At 40.6% G+C, this 18,949-nt stretch overlaps 1 protein-coding gene across 1 annotated transcript; it reads right to left on the reverse strand.

Moving 5' to 3' along the window:
* Positions 1–218: 218 nt before the first annotated feature.
* ZNF614 (zinc finger protein 614) lies at positions 219–16,488 on the reverse strand. Its single transcript, XM_067018867.1, is given in 6 exon segments — positions 219–394; positions 396–1,857; positions 2,166–2,261; positions 2,536–2,662; positions 6,065–6,284; positions 16,276–16,488. Coding segments are annotated over 5 exon segments (1,776 nt in total). The 5' UTR covers positions 6,080–6,284; positions 16,276–16,488; the 3' UTR covers positions 219–318.
* Positions 16,489–18,949: the final 2,461 nt, after the last annotated feature.

Consider the following 18,949-nt stretch of genomic DNA (forward strand, 5'->3'; position numbering starts at 1 on the left):
AATTTGTCAGAGAATATAGAGTATATACTTTTCAGACATATAATGAAGTCAGAAAGTTTTGCCCAAGGCATCTCCACACTGAATGTATCAGAGTTTTTCCAACATGTTTTCATTGAGAGAAAATGTGAGGTAAGAATCACTAAAGGCACTACAACATTCACTATATTCACCAGGTTTATCTCCTGTGCAAATCCTTTCATCTCCTCAGGGCACACATCTGGTAACAGGCAGTAACATGATTACATTCTGCTCTGCTAGAAACACTGGTGTTTAAACAAAGTCTTAGCTGCCACAGAAGGCATTTCCCCAGTCACTGCATTAATGGGGCTCTTGTTCAATCGTAAGTAATGAGCTGTGACTCTCTGTTAAAGGAATTTCCAACTTGACCGAATCTACTCATTTCTCTTATGTGCATTTTCTTATGTTTAACAAGGTTTGACAAGTGGGAGAAGGCTTTCTCACAATCACTGCATCCATATGGTCTTTCTCCTGTGTGAGTTCTTTGATGTACATTGAGTACTGACTTCGTGGTGAAGGCTTTTCCACATTCATTGCACTCATAGGGTTTCTCTCCTGTGTGAATTCTCTGATGGGTAATGAGACCATACTTGTGGGAATAGGATTTTCCACACTCAGTACATACAAAGGGCGTCTTTCCTGTATGACACCTCTCATGTTGTATGAGGCATATCTTCTGGCTGAAGGCTTTTCCACACTCATTGCATTCATAGGGTTTCTCTCCCGTGTGAGTTCGCTGATGTATAACAAGAGTGCGCTTTGTGGTGAAGCCTTTTCCACATTCGTTACATAGGTAAGATTTCTCTCCCGTGTGAGTTCGCTGATGTATAATGAGAGTGCGTTTCACAGTGAAGCCTTTCCCACATTCACTGCATATGTAAGATTTCTCCCCTGTATGAGATCGCTGATGTACGATGAGATTACTCTTCACGGTGAAGCCTTTCCCACATTCACTGCACAAATATGGTTTCTCTCCAGTATGAGTTCGCTGGTGTACAACAAGATAGCGCTTCATGGTGAAGCCTTTCGCACACTCACTGCACACATAGGGTTTCTCCCCTGTGTGAGTGCGCTGATGCACAATGAGATTGCTCTTCACAGTGAAGCCTTTTCCACATTCACTGCACACATAAGGTTTCTCTCCACTGTGAGTTCGCTGATGTGCAATCAGATAGCGCCTCACTGTGAAGCCTTTTCCACACTCACTGCACATATAGGATTTCTCTCCTGTTTGGGTTTGCCGATGTACAGTAGGACTGCTCTTCACAGTAGAGACTTTTCTGCATCCACTGGTTAAATGGGGTTTGTCTCGTGTTTGAGTTTTCTGATGTTTAGTGAACGTGACATTTCTGGAGAAGGATTTCTCACACAGATCACACTGATGGAGTTTGTCTCCTATATGAATGCTCTCATGAGAAATAAGCTGAGATTTCCTGATGCATGTTTTCTCACTTTCAATGCAGGCCTGGGATTTCTCTATTTTGTGAGTCCTCTGATGCTTAAGGACTTGGAACTTAGCAATGATGTGTTTTATACTTTCAGGAAATTCAATTCCAGAATACAACTGTTCACGATCACCATGTAGAAAGAATTTCTTATCTCCATTAAACTCCACAGGGTTCTTTATTTCATATCTTCTCTTCTCGTTAACTAAACTTAAGCTTGATTTCCAAGCTTTTTTACATAAGTCAAACGTATGATTTTGTATTAGGGCTAAATGTGTTTTGCTCAGATGTACACTCTTTCTAAATGCATTCTGTTCACTGCATTGTTGCAGGCTCTTTGGAAATCTTTGGTCTTGAGAATGCTCTGGCAGATGACTGTCAACTTTCCCGATTCCTAGAAAAAATGTAATGAAAGTGCTTAAAAGATGATATATAGTGGGGGGACTGGATCTTTACTGTCTACCATATGATCCCAGTACAAAATTATAAAGATGTAAGAGGAAATAAATATCAGATCCAAGAAGAGACAAAGAATATATTTAAAGCTAAATACCCACAAAGAAAGAGTGCTCATCTGGGGAGATGAATATGTGGAGCAGCTGTTGTGGGGGTCTCAGTCACCCTCACAGCTGTGACTCCTTCTCTTAATGACTAGAATATGACCTCCCTGACCACTCCCCTTGCTGGTTCTCCCTCACTCACCTGGACGGGTTCTATTCTGGATTTCATTTTCTATTATGCATGGTTCTTTTCCATGTTCCAACTTGGAGAGTTTATCTGGTTTGGTAGCTTGATACCCTGTTCGTGAGAAATGATAGAAGACTTAGATACAGGGACTGGGGTACAGTATGTCAAGATGGGAAAATACTGCATTTTAGAGACAATATTTCTTATATGCAAAGTAAAATTTCTCCTTCAGCGTACAGGAGATTATACCCTTTTGTTTGGGGCCAGAAAGGGGACTGAAAATCTAACTCTTTGGAAGACCACAGTGACTGCAAAGTTTTCATCAGGTGATGGAGAAAAGGCCAGTGACTGGGCACCTCTAAGTGACACAGGGAGCTGTCCTTACCCAGTGACACCAAATTGTTAAAGTTCTCCAACATCACATCCCGGTATAGGTCTTTCTGGGCAGCATCCAGGAGCTGCCACTCCTCCCAGTTGAACTCCACAGCCACATCCTCCAGTGTCAGCAATTCCTGTAATAATAGAGTCCAGTTTAATATGATGGGAATTCTTTTTATCAATATGGAAGAAGCATGAGAGAAGTTATTCTAATTTTCACTGTGTAGCCTGCATCTATATACCTTTCTCAAATACATTTCAGTAGAAGCAAAATCCTATCTTTCTATCTACATATTTTAGCACCTATTTCCATTTGCATACTAAAAATACGCACATGATATCAGAACAAATAAAGTATTCCTACATTACCATGAAACTTCACAGCAATATGAGAATCAACCAGGAACAGCCTCCACATCCAGAATTTACAAGAGTGTTTTTAATAAATGTAAAAAAAACCCCAGAAACTATACAAGATACATCCACAGCAAAAAAAAAAAAAAAAAAAAAAAGACCATTAAAGTTGATTAGGAAGATTTGAAAACAAAAACACAGAGAAAATATAGTAATGGAGAAGCAGTATCCAAAGATCTAAAAGTGAAAATTTCAAGACTGATTAAACACTCTGAACTTCACTCAGGAATCCCAACAAATTCCAAGCACAAAGTCTATACGTAGGCACATCAGACTAAAACTATAATACACAAAATATGAAGGGAAACTATAAAAGCATCCAGAGACAAAAGACAGATTACCTATAATAGAAACAATAGAACTCAGAAAAAAAATGGAATATTATCTTCAAAATTCTTATTTTTGTGCCAGAAAGGTCAGGCATGAAGGCCACGTGGTATTGAAACACATGACTCTCATCATGGAGTCCTGGGCAGCATTATCTTCTCCCAGATACATTGTGTGACAGTCCTCAGGAGTACTGCCAACCAAGGAAGCTCGCCTGAACTTCAGTGTCCAGAGATTTTATTGAAGCTTCATTATATATTCATGATTTATTGAATCACTGACCACATGGCTGAACGCAAATCCTTCCCCCTTCCTGGAGGCTAGACTGGTTACATATGGCTGAAAGCCATAAGCCTCTAATCACATGGTTGGTCTTTTTGGCATGGACAGCCCTCATCTTGAGTTATCTCATTAGCACAAATCATCTAGGGCCCACATGAGTCACCTCATAGCATAAACTATAAAGTGTGGTCCCAGTGGTCCAAGATGAAAAACAAAGACACTCTTATCACATGGGTAATTCCAAGGGTTTAGAGGTTACCTCCCAGGAATCAGAGATAAAAGTCAGCCAAATTCCTTATTACATACTAGGTATTCATGCCCCTGTGAGGTACCCTTCCCTTGAGCATGGGCTGAATTGTTTCTTAAAAAAAAAAAAAAAAGAATAGAGCAAAAGTGATGAGATACCCCTTTTAAATTAGGCTATATATGGTTTCCAGCTTGCTAACAGAATCTGTCCTTTGATGACTTTGATGAAACAAGATGGCATGTTAGGGAGGCCCACATGACAAGGAACTCAGTGGTCTTACATGAGCAAACAGGTAGAAACTGAGATCTCATGTGAGTTCTGGAAATGAATTCTGCCAACAACCACGTAAGTGAGCTTAGAAGTGCATCCTTCCCCACTTGAGCCTTCAGATCAGACCCCATCCTAGGGCTTACACCTTGATTGCAGCCACACAATAGACTGTGAAACAAAGTACTCAGCAGTGATATGATACAAAAATAAACATTTGGTCTTTGTCCCTGGTTCCTGGCACCCTAGCTCCTAAAACACTTAGAATCTCCACACCAATAAGTATTTTTTGTATGCTAATGACATGACAGGTAGGGGGAGGGCACCCAGACAGCTTCAGGATGGGGGCTGGTTGCTAGAGGAACAAACCATGTGATGAAACCTACAGAGAGGGGAAAAGGGCTGGAGACTGAGTTCAATCACCAATGGCCAATGATTTAATCAATCATGCCTAAGTAATGAAACCTTCAAAATACCCCAAAACTACAGGTTTGGCAAGTTTCCAAGTTGGTGAACACACTGAGGTAGGAAGGGTGACACACCCCCATACCTTGCTCTATGCGTCTCTTCCATTTGACTGTTCCTGAGTTGTATCATGTAAATGTAAGTAAATAAATCTGTAAATTAAGAAAAGTGCTTTCCTGAGTGCTGTGAGTTTTTGAGCAAATTATCAAACCTGAGAAAGGGATTGTGGCCACTCTGAAGCAATACAGATACAATTTCACAAAAAGCCATTAACAAGAATGTTTAATGTCACGTGGTTTGTAATAACAAGAATATCTAAATATTCATTGATACGTGAATTATTAAATTATCACACATATACAATTTGGTGTTCATTGCATCACGTATAAAAGAAGAAAGCTGGCCTGTAGACACCAAAATGTAAAGAATTCCAGTACACTGAAAACAGGCTGGAGGATGTCATAAAAATGACAATGGTGGCTCACCCTGCAGAGGTGGTTCATATACGAGTGTAATTCATGGTCAAGGAGTATTGATCTGTTATCTGTGAAGCTTGAATTATTTCACACTGAATCTATTTCTTAAACTGAGAGTAAATCTCCACCACTGTTCACCAAAACATAGGTTTGATTATGTTACTGCATCATTTCAAAAGTCAAATATTTGATTTCTATCAAACTCCAATGGTTTTTTGTTCCAGGTTTACTGAGAAATAATTGACATATATCACTGTCTTAAGTTTTAGATGTATAGCATGATGGTATGATTTACATATATTGCAAAATGACTACCACAATAGGTTCAGCTAACATCCATCTTCTCTCATGTAGATACAATAAAAAGAAAAGAAAAAAAGGAAAAAGATTTTCTCCCTGTGATGAGAACTCTTAGGATTTACTCTTAACAACTTTCCTATATATCATATAGCAGTGTTAGCTATAGTCACCATGTACCTTACATCCCTAGTATTTATTTACCTTGTAACTGGCTTTGAGTATAACTATAAACTCATGGAATTTTATACAGCTATATAGGTAATGTTCTTCAGTCAGCTGCACTCATCTTTCTTTTAGATGCTCAACTGGTACCAGGCCAGTGGTACTCTGGCTAGTGGGGAGCCCCTAAGAGTTATCGATGTTGTTTGGAGTATCATTCCATTCACCTAAGTGACATAAACCATTGAATCCCTCAAGAAGCTGGTCTGCTTTTTCCTCAGTCAACACATACCACGGAGCTTTTCGTGTTTCTCTGGTTGTGACATCTGCCAGAGATAATGCAAAGTGACAGCTGATGTAACCCACAGGGCCCACCACAGTCACACATTACCTTCCAATATTAGTCACTTGATGTGACCCCTATGAACAATATATTCCTGATCTCACTTTGTCCTGATTTTGAATTCAGAGTCTAAGTTAATTTCTCCCCAGAACCCCATTATCCCCAATTTATACTTCTTTTAATTAAACAGATTTTTTTCCAGGTCACCACAAATCCATTAGACAACAAAAGAAAGATATAACAACCCCAAAATCACCTGGACCTTGATCATCTTCTTCTATGCTCAGGAAATAGTGAGTAACATGGATTGTCTTTTGTTTCTTCTGCATCTGCCATGTAATTCTTAGAGACAGAAATCTTGATGTTCAGTTAAAGATGTCCTCAGAAATGATGATATCCAACTCCAAGAATCTCCTCTTTCTCCCCTCATTCCTTCACTTGATCACTCTTTCTCCTGGGGAGCCAGGACCTGTGGGCTGAAGAGCAAATTGACTTTTAGTGTACATTCCCTCTGGGTCCAGATGCTGTCACTTATCCTTAAATAAGGGACCCCAATATTTCCAACTGTTCCTTTATTTGGTACCCCAGAGGATGAAAGCCTCTGGGGCAATAAAACAAGGTTTTGAATGTGTGAAATGTATGCCTTTCTTTTGTGAAGAGGAAATGGCATGACTATTAAAGGGAAGGAGGGAAAGCAGAATCAGCAGAACATGATGCCTCGGATGAAAGCTCAAGCAGATCAAGTTTACAGAAGAGGCCACATGGAAGTTTCCAAGGATCTGGACATTGTGCCTTTAAAAATTATGTGTGCCCAGGTACCACTTCAAAAGTATATGCTCAGTAGGTACACACACCGCAGTTGTTTTATTTTTATTCTAAAAAAGTTTTTTTTTATGTGGACCATTTTCTTTAAAGTCTTTATTGAATTTTTTTACCATATTTTTCTTCTTTTTAAAAAAATAAATTTATTTATTTTTGGCTGCATTGGGCCTCTGTTGCTGTGCGAGGGCTTTCTCTAGTTGCAGCGAGAGGGGGCTACTCTTTGTTGCAGTGTGCGGGCTTCTCATTGCAGTGGCTTCTCTTATTGCGGAACAGGGGTCTGGGCATGTGGGCTTCAGTAGTTTTGGGTCACGGGCTCTAGAGCACAGGCTCACTGGTTGTGGCACACAGGCTTATTTGCTCTGCAGCATGTAGGATCTTCCCGGACCAGGGATCGAACCCTTGTCCCCTGCATTGGCAGGCAGATTCTTAACCACTGCACCACTGGGGAAGTCCCTGCTTCTGTTTCTATGTTTTTTTTTTCGGCCACGAGGCATGTGGGATCCTAGCTGCCCAACCAGGGATCAAACCCTCACCCCCCTTATTGGAAGGCAAAGTCCCAACCACTGGACCACCAGGGAAGTCCCCACACCTCACTTTGAAGACCACAGTACTAAGCAAATCATTAAGATTGTCTATTTCTCTTTGTATATGAAAGGATTATTCTTGCCCAACAGAGGCTTGACTTTGCCCTCAGTTCCTGAGAGGGAACCTATAAGCCCTTGGAATGCCCCACCCGATAAGAATGGCTTTGCTTACCTGGGAGGCTTGGGCCATACAAAATAGTCTATGCAAATGATGTAATTTATGGTGAGGGCCCTTGGACCACATGGTATCAGTTTGACCTCTAGAGGGGCTGGAGACTAAGTTCAGCCAATCATGTCTATGTTCACTGAGCCCCAGTAAAAACGCTGGACACTAAGAGTTAAGTGAGCTCTCCCTGGTTGATAATAATGATAAAACAAAAACAAAAACAAAACCAGAAAGGATATAGCAGACTTGAACAATATAATCAATCAACTTAAGTGACATTTATTTAACACTACACTCAACAGCAACAAAATATATATTTTTTCAAAAGTACATGGACCTACTAGAGCATGGACTTGAGGATATGGGGAGGGGGAAGGGTGGGCTGTGACGAAGTGAGAGAGTGGCAGGGACATATATACACTACCAAATGTAAATTAGATAGCTAGTGGGAAGCTGCCGCATAGCACAGGGAGATCACCTCTGTGCTTTGTGACCACCTAGAGGGGTGAGATAGGGAGGGTGGGAGGGAGGGTGACACAAGAGGGAAGAGATATGGAAACATATGTATATGTATAACTGATTCACTTTGTTGTAAAGGAGAAACTAACACACTATTGTAAAACAGTTATACTCAAATAAAAAAAGTACATGGAACATTCTCCAGGAAAGACCATATACTAGGGTATAAAACTGTCAATAAATTCAAAACAAAGGTAGGTTACAAGGTATACGACATGGGGAATATAGTCAATATTTTGTAATAACTGTAAATGGAGTGTAACCTTTAAAAATTGTATAAAATGTTTTTTGTGTGTATGTGTGTGTGTGTATGGCTTAGACGAAATGGACAAATGCCTAGAAAGAAACAAAACTGAAATAAGATTTTTTTAAAAATTTGAATGAATACCTATGTAACAAGTAAAGAAATTGAATTAGTAATTAAAAATCCTCACACACACAAAAAGCCTATCCTCAACTGGCTTCACTGTATAAAGCCAGGATTACTAAGATACCAAAGCAAGACAAAGACATCACAGAAAAAAAAAACCTATAGAGCAATCTCCTTCATGAATATAGGTGAGAAATTGTTAACAATGTATTAGCAAAACACATGCAGCATAATATAAAAAGGATTACAGACAACAACTAAGGGGGATTTATCCCAGGAATGCCAGGTTGGTTTATCATGGGAAAATAAAGTAATGTACTACTCCAAATTAATAAAATAAAGGACAAAACCCACATGTTCTTCTTAAAGGATACAGAAAAGGTATGTGACCACATTTAATACCCACTCATGATTAAAACTTTCAAAAAACTAGAAACAGAAAGGAAGTTACTCAAACTAATAAAGGGCAGCTATGAAAAACCAAAACCAACATAATACTTAATGGTAAAATTCTGAATGTTTTTCTCGCAGAATTGAGAACAATGCAAGGATAGCTGCCTTAACCCGTTTTATCCATTACTATACTAAAGGTTCCAGCCAGTTCAATAGGTAATAAACAAATAAATATATTTTTAAAACTTAAAGGTATCTGTATTGGAAATACAGAGTACAACTGTTCTTATTCATAGACAATATGATTTTGTATATAGAAAATCCTAAGAAATACATGCAAAAAAATGGATTAGAACTAGTAAATAAGTTTAGCAAGGTTACAGGATACAGTAACAATATATTAAAGTAAATTGCATATCTCTATACTAGCAATGATCCAGCCAATAAGGAAATTAAGGAAGCAATTCCACACACAATAGCATCAAAAAGAAAAAAAATACTTAAGAATAAATTAAAACTAATGCAAGACTTGTATATTGAAAACTATAAAATACTTCTGAGACAAATTTAAAGAGATATAAATAAATGGAGAGACACTCCAAACCTGTAGATTGGAAGATTCAATAGGGTGATGGCAATTCTCCCCAGATTCAATGCAATCACTGTCAAAGGTACACCAGGAATTTTATAAATATGGAGAAGCTGATAATAAAATTTGCATTAAAAGATAAAGAATCTAGATTAGCTAGACCAATTGTAAAATAGAATTATGAAGTTGGTGAGTGCTTATACTAATCTATTTCAACATTTATTTTAAACCCATAGTAATAAAATAGGTACTGTATTGACATAATGATAGATATATAAGTCAGTGCAACAAAATTGAGAATTGAGAAATAAATGCAAGTATGGTCAGCTGATTTTCAACAAAGGTGCAAGACAAAGCAATGAGGGAAAAGATGGTCTTTCCAACAAATAAACCGGAACAACTGAATATCCATGTCCAATTAAATTAAAATGGATAATAAATTTAAATGTAATAGCTAAAAATATAAACTACCTCAAGAAATTGAGAAGACAAGCCAGAGGCTGGGAGAAAATATTTGCAAAAGACATATCTGATAAAGGACTGTTATCCAAAATATACAAAGAACTCTTAAAAACTCAACAATAAGAAAACACAACCCAATTGAAAAATGGGCAAAAGACCTGAACTGACATCTTACCAAAGAAGATATACAGATAGCAAAGATGTAAATGAAAACGTGTAATTAGGAAATTACATCATATGTAATTAGGAAATAAATTTAAAAAACAATGAGATACCATCACCCACCTATTAGAATAACCAAAATTCAAAACAATGACTACACCAAATGCTGAAGAGGATGTGAAGCAACAGGAACTCTAATTTATTGCTGATGGGAAGGCAAAATGGTACAGCTACTCTGTAAGACAGTTAGGCAGTTTCTTACAAAACTACATATACTCTTGGGACTTCCCTGGTGGCGCAGCGGTTAAGAATCTACCTACCAATGCAGAGGACACGGGTTCGGTCCCTGGTCTGGGAAGATCCCTCATGCCGCGGAGCAACTAATCCCGTGAGCCACAACTACTAGCCCACGCACCACAACTACTGAAGCCTGTGTACTCTAGGGCCCGTGTACTGCAACAAGAGAAGCCAACGCAATAAGAAGCCCATGCACCGCAACGAAGAGTAGCCCCTGTTCTCTGCAACCAGAGAAGGCCTGCATGCAGCAGTGAAGACCCAACGCAGCCAAAAAAAACCCACCAAAAACTATATATACTCTTAACACATGATCCAAAATCACATTCCTTGCTATTGACCAAAATCAGTTGAAAATTTATGTCCACACAGAAACCTGATCACAGGTATTTATAGCAGCTCCATCTATCCAGATAATGAATGAATATTATTCAGCACTAAAAAGAAATGAGCTATCAAAACATGAAAAGACAAGGAGGAGCTTAAAATGCACATTATTAAGTGAAAGAAGCTCATCTAAAAAGGCTATATACTGGGCTTCTCTGGTGGCGCAGTGGTTGAGAGTCCGCCTACCGATGCAAGGGACGCGGGTTCGTGCCCCGGTCAGGGAGGATCCCACGTGCCGCAGAGCAGCTGGGCTCGAGAGCCATGGCCGCTGAGCCTGCGCATCCGGAGCCTGTGCTCCGCAACGGGAGGGGCCACAACGGTTAGAGGCCCGCGTACGGCAAAAAAAAATAAAAATAAAATAAAATAAAAAGGCTATATACTATACAATTCCAACTATATGACATTCTGAAAAAGGCAAAGCTAAGGAGACAGTAAAAAGATCAGTGGTTGCCAGGAGCTGGAGGGAGGGCAAGATGAATAGGCAGAATCCGGAGCATTTTTAGAGCAGTGCAACCGTCTGTATGATACTAAATGGTGGATACATGTCACTTTAAGTAGTGCAACCGTCTGTATGATACTAAATGGTGGATACACGTCACCTTACATTTGTCAAGACCCAAAGAACATACAACACTAAGAGTGAACCCTAATGTACATTATTCACTTTGGGTAATAATGTGTCAATATGTAAACTGACTGTAACAAATTCAGCACTCTGGTGCAGGATGTTGACAGTGGGGAAAAGTTACACATGTCAGGAACGGGGGTATACGGTATCTCTATGCAGTTCCCACTCAGTGTTGCTGTGAATCTAAAACTACTCTTAAAAAAAATAGTCATATTTTTATCTATCTATATCTATACATGCACACATAATCTTTCAGAAAACATATGAGACATTTCTCATGTCCTTGGGTTAGGCAGAGAAGACATGTCACCAAACCAGCAAACCATAAAAGAAGAAAACTGGACTTGTATTACATTTTGTACATCAAAAAACAATATAAAGCTAGGGCTTCCCTGGTGGCGCAGTGGTTGAGAGTCCGCCTGCACAAAACAACTGTGGAAAAGAACAGAGTTGGTGGGTTGACACTACCTGATTTCAAGAATTTATATCAAGCTACAGTAATCAAGACAGGGTGGTATTCATGTCAACATAAACAAATGAATGGGACAAAATAGAGTCCAGAATAAGATTAAGACCCACATATATATACATATAGCCAACTGACATTTTACAAAGGCGCAAAGGCAATACAGTGGAGAAAAGAAAGCCTTTTCAACAAATGTTGCTGGAACAAGTAGATATGAATATCAAAAGAAAAAACAATTTAAAAAAGAACTTGGATCCACACATTGCACCGTATACATAACTCAAGATGGATAATAAACCTAAATGAAAAACCTAAAATAAAAAATCTGAAACTTCTAGAAGAAAAAATTGGCAAAAATCCTCTGATCTTGTAGTTAGGCAAAGATTCTTAGGTACAACACCAAAAGGATTATTTGTTTTAAAAAAAGTTCATACACTGGACTTCATAAAAACTAAATCCTTCTGCTCTTCAAAATATTAAGAGAATGTTGAAAGCAAGTCAAAGACTGGGAGAGGGCTTCCCTGGTGGCGCAGTGGTTGAGAGTCCGCCTGCCGATGCAGGGGACACGGGTTCGTGCCCCGGTCCGGGAAGATCCCACATGCCGCGGAGCGGCTGGGCCTGTCAGCCATGGCTGCTGAGCCTGTGTGTCTGGAGCCTGTGCTCCGCAACGGGAGAGGCCACAACAGTGAGAGGCCCGCGTACTCAAGAAAAAAAAAAAAAGACTGGGAGAAAATCTTTGTAAAGCATGTAACTGGTAAAGGAAGGATTTGTAGCTAGAACATATAACGAATTCTCAAAAATCAACAAGAAAACACAACAGAAAACTGCAAAAGACTTGAACAGATAGTTCACCCAGGAAGATATATGGATGGCAGCTAAGCACGTGAAAAGATGCTCAATATCATTAACCATCATTAGGTAAATACAAATTAAAATCGCAAGATACTGCTCCACACCTATTAGAATGCCTACAATTAAAAAGAAAGACGAGGGCTTCCCTGGTGGCGCAGTGGTTAAGAATCCACCTGCCAATGCAGGGGACATGGGTTCGAACCCTGGTCCAGGAAGATCCCACATACCGCAGAGCGACTAAGCCCATGTGCCACAACTACTGAGCCCGCATGCCACAACTACTGGAGCCGGCGCGCCTAGAGCCTGTGCTCCGCAACAAGAGAAGCCACCGCAATGAGAAGCCCACGCACCGCAGTGAAGAGTGGCCCCCACTCGCCGCAACTAGAGAAAGCCCATGAGTAGCAATGAAGACCCAACATAACCAAATAAATAAATTAATTAATTAATTAAAAAAAGAAAGACGATACAAAATGTGGAGCCACCTAACAGCCATCTATCTGCTTCTCCTAGATATAAAGTGCAACCACTTTGGGGAACAGTTTAACAGTTTCTTTAAAAGTTAAACATACACCTACCACATGATTTAGCCATTCAAATACTGGTAATTTACACAGGAGAAAGAAAAACACATGTAACTATAGACTTGAACATGAGTGTTCACAGAAGCTTTATTCGTAAGAGCTAAAAACTGGAAACACAACTACCCACCAACAGGTGAATTAGAGACTTCCCTGGTGGTCCAGTGGTTGAGATTCTGCACTCCCATTGCAGGGGGCCTGGGTCTGATCCCTGGTTGGGGAACTAGATCCCACATGGCGCAACTAAATACCCCGTATGCTGCAACGAAGATCCCGCATACGGCAACAAAGATCCCGTGTGCCACAACTAAGACCCGGCACAGCCTAATAAATAAATATTTTTTTAAAAAAACGTGAATTAATAAACACTATAGAATGAACTAATGTTCCTACAATGGAATACAAAGCAATAAAAAGAAACTACGGATACACACAAGGATGAATCTCATAATATTAATGTTGAGTGAAACAAGTCAGAATAAAAATGAGTGTACACTGTATGATTCCATTCACATAAAACTTTTCAAAACTATAAACTAACCTATAGTAATGAAAAATAGATTTGTGGTTGCTTGGGGAGGTGTGGGGAATATAAGAAGGATGGATTAAAAAGGGACACAAAGAAACTTCTTAAACGATGGGTATGTTCACTATCTTCATTGTGGTGACAGTGTCATGAGTATGTAGGTCAAACTTACTAATCTGTACGATTTAAATATGTGCAGCTTATTGTCTATCAATTTTGCCTAAATAAATCACTTGGGAGAAAAAAAGGAAAACTTACTGATACTTACAACATAGATAGACCTCAAATATATTATGTTAAATGAAAAAGACAGCCCCAGGAGACTACGTATTTTATGATTCTGTTTCTATGAAATGTCCAGAAACTGCAAATCAATAGAGGCAGGAAGATGATCAGTGGTTGTGTGTGGCTCCGGGTAGGGGTGGAAACTGAGTGCACAGAGGATCAAGACAACTTTCTGGGTGACGGAAATGTTTTAAAGTTGGATTATGCTGACGGTTGCACAACCCTAGAAACTCAGTTAAAATTACTGAAATGTATGCTTATACTTGGTGAATTTTATAGTAAATAAAACTACAACAAAAAAGACTTCCTTTTCGGGACCTCCCTGGCGGCGCAGTGATTGGGGGTCCGCCTGCCAATGCAGGGGACACGGGTTCGAGCCCTGGTCCGGGAAGATGCCACATGTCGAGGAGCAACTAAGCCCGCAAGCCACAACTACTGAGCCTGCGAGCCACAACTACTGAAGCCCGCGCGCCTAGAGCCCGTGCTCTGCAACAGGAGAAGCCACCACAATGAGAAGCCGGCGCACCACAATGAAGAGTGGCCCCCACTCGTCACAACTAGAGAAAACCCACACGCAGCAACAAAGACCCAACACAGCCAAAAATAAATAAATTTTTTAAAAAGACTTCCTTTTTTACAGTACGAAAAACAAAACAAAAAATCCCACCAACTGAAATTGCAAAAAAAGGTCAAGGAAAAGAGTTTACCAAGAAATAAAGGTAGCCAGAAATCTCTGGGACAAAACAAAAAAGGTACCATAAATTTTTAAGTGGAGTGGTAAAATCAGAAAGTAATCAGAAAGTCAAAGTGGGTTACTGAAATTATAATTGAATATTTTTAAATACTGTATGTCAATACTACTTACATTAATGAATACATTTGATTCCAGACACCATGCCACTGGTTCACCAACCTGTGTTGATACTATTGAAACAATTTCTATTTTTTTAAATTAATTAATTTATTTTTGGCTATATTGGGTTTTCATTGCAGTGTGGGCTTTCCCTAGTTGCAGAGAGCGGGGTGTGGTTCGAAGGCTTCTCATTGCAATGGTTCTCTTGTTGCAGAGCACGGGATCTAGGCACGAGGGCTTCAGCAGTTGTGGCACGTGGGCCCAGTAGTTGCAGCTCTCTGGCTCCAGAGCACAGGCTCAATAGTTGTGGCGCAGGGGGTTAGCTGCTCCGTGGCAAGTGGGATCTTCCCGGACCAGGGCTTGAACCCATGTTCCCTGCGTTGGCAGGCGGATTCTTAACCACTGCGCCACCAGGGAAGTCCCTGAAACTATTTTTTAAAAGTATAAATATCTCAAATGCAAATATGTTGAGATCGGAGAAATTAAGTGATACAGTCAACTGTCCTTATGTTTATAGAGATTATCCCAAATTAAAAAAAAAAAAAAACCCTAGCATTAAAAAAAAAAGTTCTCGAGCTTCCCTGGTGGCGCAGTGGTTGAGAGTCTGCCTGCTGATGCAGGGGACACGGGTTCGTGCCCCGGTGCGGAGTGGCTGGGCCCGTGAGCCATGGCTGCTGAGCCTGTGCATCCGGAGCCTGTGCTCCGCAACGGGAGAGGCCACAACAGTGAGAGGCTCACATACTGGAAAAAAAAAAAAAAAAAAAGTTCTCACTGCGGAACAGAATATAGGGTAAAGGAAATGCTTTTACTTGAGTAAGAATGACCGTAAACGGAAATATCCAAAAGAAGTATAGTAAACTTGGAGACAAGAAGAACGAAAACTACATTAAATTTCATTAAAAATAGTAAACTTAGCACTAGATCACTCCGAACCACACTGAATTTTGTGAGGACAGCGAGAAGAGTGGTGATGACGTGGGGAGACAAAGTTGTTAGTAAGGTCCGTGAGGACAGACTAGGCGTGAACTGTACTTGGATTAACTGGGGAAATGCAGACTTCAAGTCTGTTTCTGGCGTTCAAGGTTTGACCCTGAACCTCCTCAAATACTGAGAGCCCCCACCAGGCGTCTCTATGACTTGAGTCCTATATTAAATGCCAGTCTAAACTCCAAACATTCCCAAGAAACCAACAGGGACATCTCCCTAACCCGGCCTCTCTAACACTGAGTCCCAGGTTAAATCGCGAACCCGGACGAGGCACCGCGTTCACCGATACAAACTTTCCACCACAGCTCTCAACCCCTGAGTCCCACAAGCAGCGTGAGCCAAGCGGACTCCAAACTCTGACAGAGTCGGACTTTCGGTTGATCATTTCTTCAGACTCTTAATCACTGACTGCCAAAAGCCCCATCACTAACGTCCAGACGTCTCTGGGAATGATTCTAAATAAAAGCCCAATTAAGGTCCTTCACACGCGCTCACGTTTCACAGACCCAAGAGGCCGTGAATCCAAGCCCACAACCCGACTCACCTGATCCCGAACGCCTCCAGACACCACTGGCAGCGACAAAAGGCTGAGCCCACCTGCTATTCGGATGCCCTCCTGAGCGGTCCCTAGGGACGCAGACCGGCTGGGACCAGGCAATCTGGCAAGGACCTTGGAGCGCTGCCGGATTTCCGAATTCCGACCGCGCGCTCCGCTCTATGACGTAACATGGCCCCGCCCACCTCGGCGTTTCCGACGGGCGGGGGCCATAACGGCTGTAGGAAGACATCGAAATCATTCCTGGCCCCCTCAATGCTTTTATCAATACCTGCCGGTTGCGAGGGATGGTCAACGATGCTGTGCTAACTGCGTAAGATTTCTGAGACCGATGCCTATCCAAGGCCAACATGGCGCGTTCAGCCGGCTGAGGAACAAAGAAAGATGGCGGCGCCCTTCGTGCACTTTAGAGCTGATTCGTTACTCTGCAGCGCCATGGGCGCGGCCATCTTAGAAGAAGGCAGGTGTCCCTCTGGCCGAAAAGGGCTTAGACCCCCAGCTGCTTGGGAAGGTTAAAAAACGTAGAAGCCGAGACACCGCTGGAGAGGCGGGGGCCACGGAATTGACAAAAGCAGTGGTCACTTAATATCTTAGGTTTGTGGAGAGAGCGGTTGTGTGTGGAGTGGGTAAGGCTTTGTATAGGCGTAGCCAATAAGGCAGAGTTCGATTAAAATGCTAATACCTGCGTGGGATCGATACATAGCAACCTCTAGTGAGTAAGGGAATGAAGTGAAGGTGCAAATGAGTGAACTACGTGTTTCCTAACAAAAATAAATGGTGACAGTGGGACATTTGAGAATATAGAATTATGAGATAATGCAATTATCATACTTGGCATAGCTCACAAATTAAAAAGAGAGCACACTTTAAAATGTTGTTTTTATGCAGGTGTGCGAGGTTTAATTGTAGAGGATTTAAGTTAAAGAGGACTTTTAGAAGGCAACCTGGATCCAATTTAAATTTTTCTCTTTGACCCAGCAATTATATTACAACAATTCATTTGGTGAAAGTTTTCTTAATATTAGCCACAGAGGCTTTTGTAATAAAAAAGAAAAACCTAAATGTACAATGATAGATGAATACTTTGGTAAATTATGGAACATCCACTCAACATAACAGTATATAACAATGAAAGACTGTCAGTATAAAGAAGGAAAGGTAAGTATTCTTCAGAGGATAAAACGCATCTGCAGGATAGTACATATATTATGATCCTTTTATGGGAACAAACCATAAGTGTTTGTCTTTTTGAAAATTGCGATTAGTTAAATAAAATATTTAGCTTGGATTAGGGTTTTTGCTTATGGGTAGAGCATATCAGAAGTTTTCACATTCCCAGTTTTTGCAATTCTCCATTGTTAATATATCTTTGTATAATAATTATGTATTACTTTAGTATTATAAAAATGTCGATTTTAGAAAAGTTTTAGAAGAATACTGAATGATGTAGATGCTCATAATATAGTAAATATAAAGAGACTAGTCTCATTCTTTTGTAAAAATATACTTACATGCATTTGAAATTTGGAGAATATATTGTTAACAGTGTTTGGCTCTTAGGTACAATATGGGTGATTTAAAATTCTTTATTGTTTATATATGTTTTCTAATTTCTATACATGAAGAATTGTTTTCATAATTTCTTAATAATATTACATTCCCTTCGGGGATTAAATTTTAGCCGCATTCACCTGAGATGTCAAGCTCTGAAAGTAGAGTTACACATGTGGTCCAGAGAACTCAGGGCAGCCTGGGCAGCCCATTCTGGGATCCTTACTGATCAGTTTCGGGAATGAGCTCTGACCTTGCCATGACAGCATGTGTAGGTTCACAGAAGGACAAGATACTAGCGTCTGAGGGCCTGGTTGCTGGGGCCCTCATGTCTAATTCTTTGCTGTAGAATATCTGCCCAGAATCCATCCTGTGACAGTTTGGGTTGGGGGTGGGAGCACTAATCCAGGAATTAGGGCAGAGATGTTCAAATTTAAATATAGATCAAGTAAATAAATAAATAAAGATCAGAAAGCTCATTTTATAAACCCAGAGCCCTGGGTCCCAGTCCCACAGGTTCTGGCTTAGGTCGTGGTGAGGCAGGAAGCCCAGAGAAAACACTTGGAAACAGATCTGGAGTGTTCTTGGCTCATAAATATTATGCTGGCTGGCTCCCTTCAGTACACTTAGGTATTGTTTCAAATTACATTTGTGCAGAATAGCCTTCCTTGGAAACCCTTTCTAAAATAGCTCCTCCAGGGCTTCCCTGCTGGCGCAGTGGTTGAGAGTCCCCCTGCCGATGCAGGGGACACAGGTTCGTGTTCCGGTCCGGGAAGATCCTATATGCCGCGGAGCGGCTGGGCCCGTGAGCCGTGGCTACTGAGCCTGTACGTCCGGAGCCTATGCTCCGCAACGGGAGAGGCCACAACAGTGAGAGGCCTGCGTACCGCAAATTAAATAAATAAATAAAATAAAATAGCTCCTCCATTACAGCCTGTATACTAGGCTTAATATTTCTCCACAGCATTTAACAGAACTGAAATTCTGATGTGTATTTATTTTCCTCAGTCGCCTTCACTAGACTGTATGTTCCATGAAGGCCATGGCTTTGCCTGTTTTGTTCACTGATGTGTCTCCAGTGACAAAAACAGTGCCTGGCACAGTCTAGATT

Source organism: Kogia breviceps, chromosome 18 (assembly GCF_026419965.1).
Source record: "Kogia breviceps isolate mKogBre1 chromosome 18, mKogBre1 haplotype 1, whole genome shotgun sequence".
Classification (NCBI taxonomy): Eukaryota; Metazoa; Chordata; class Mammalia; order Artiodactyla; family Physeteridae; genus Kogia; species Kogia breviceps.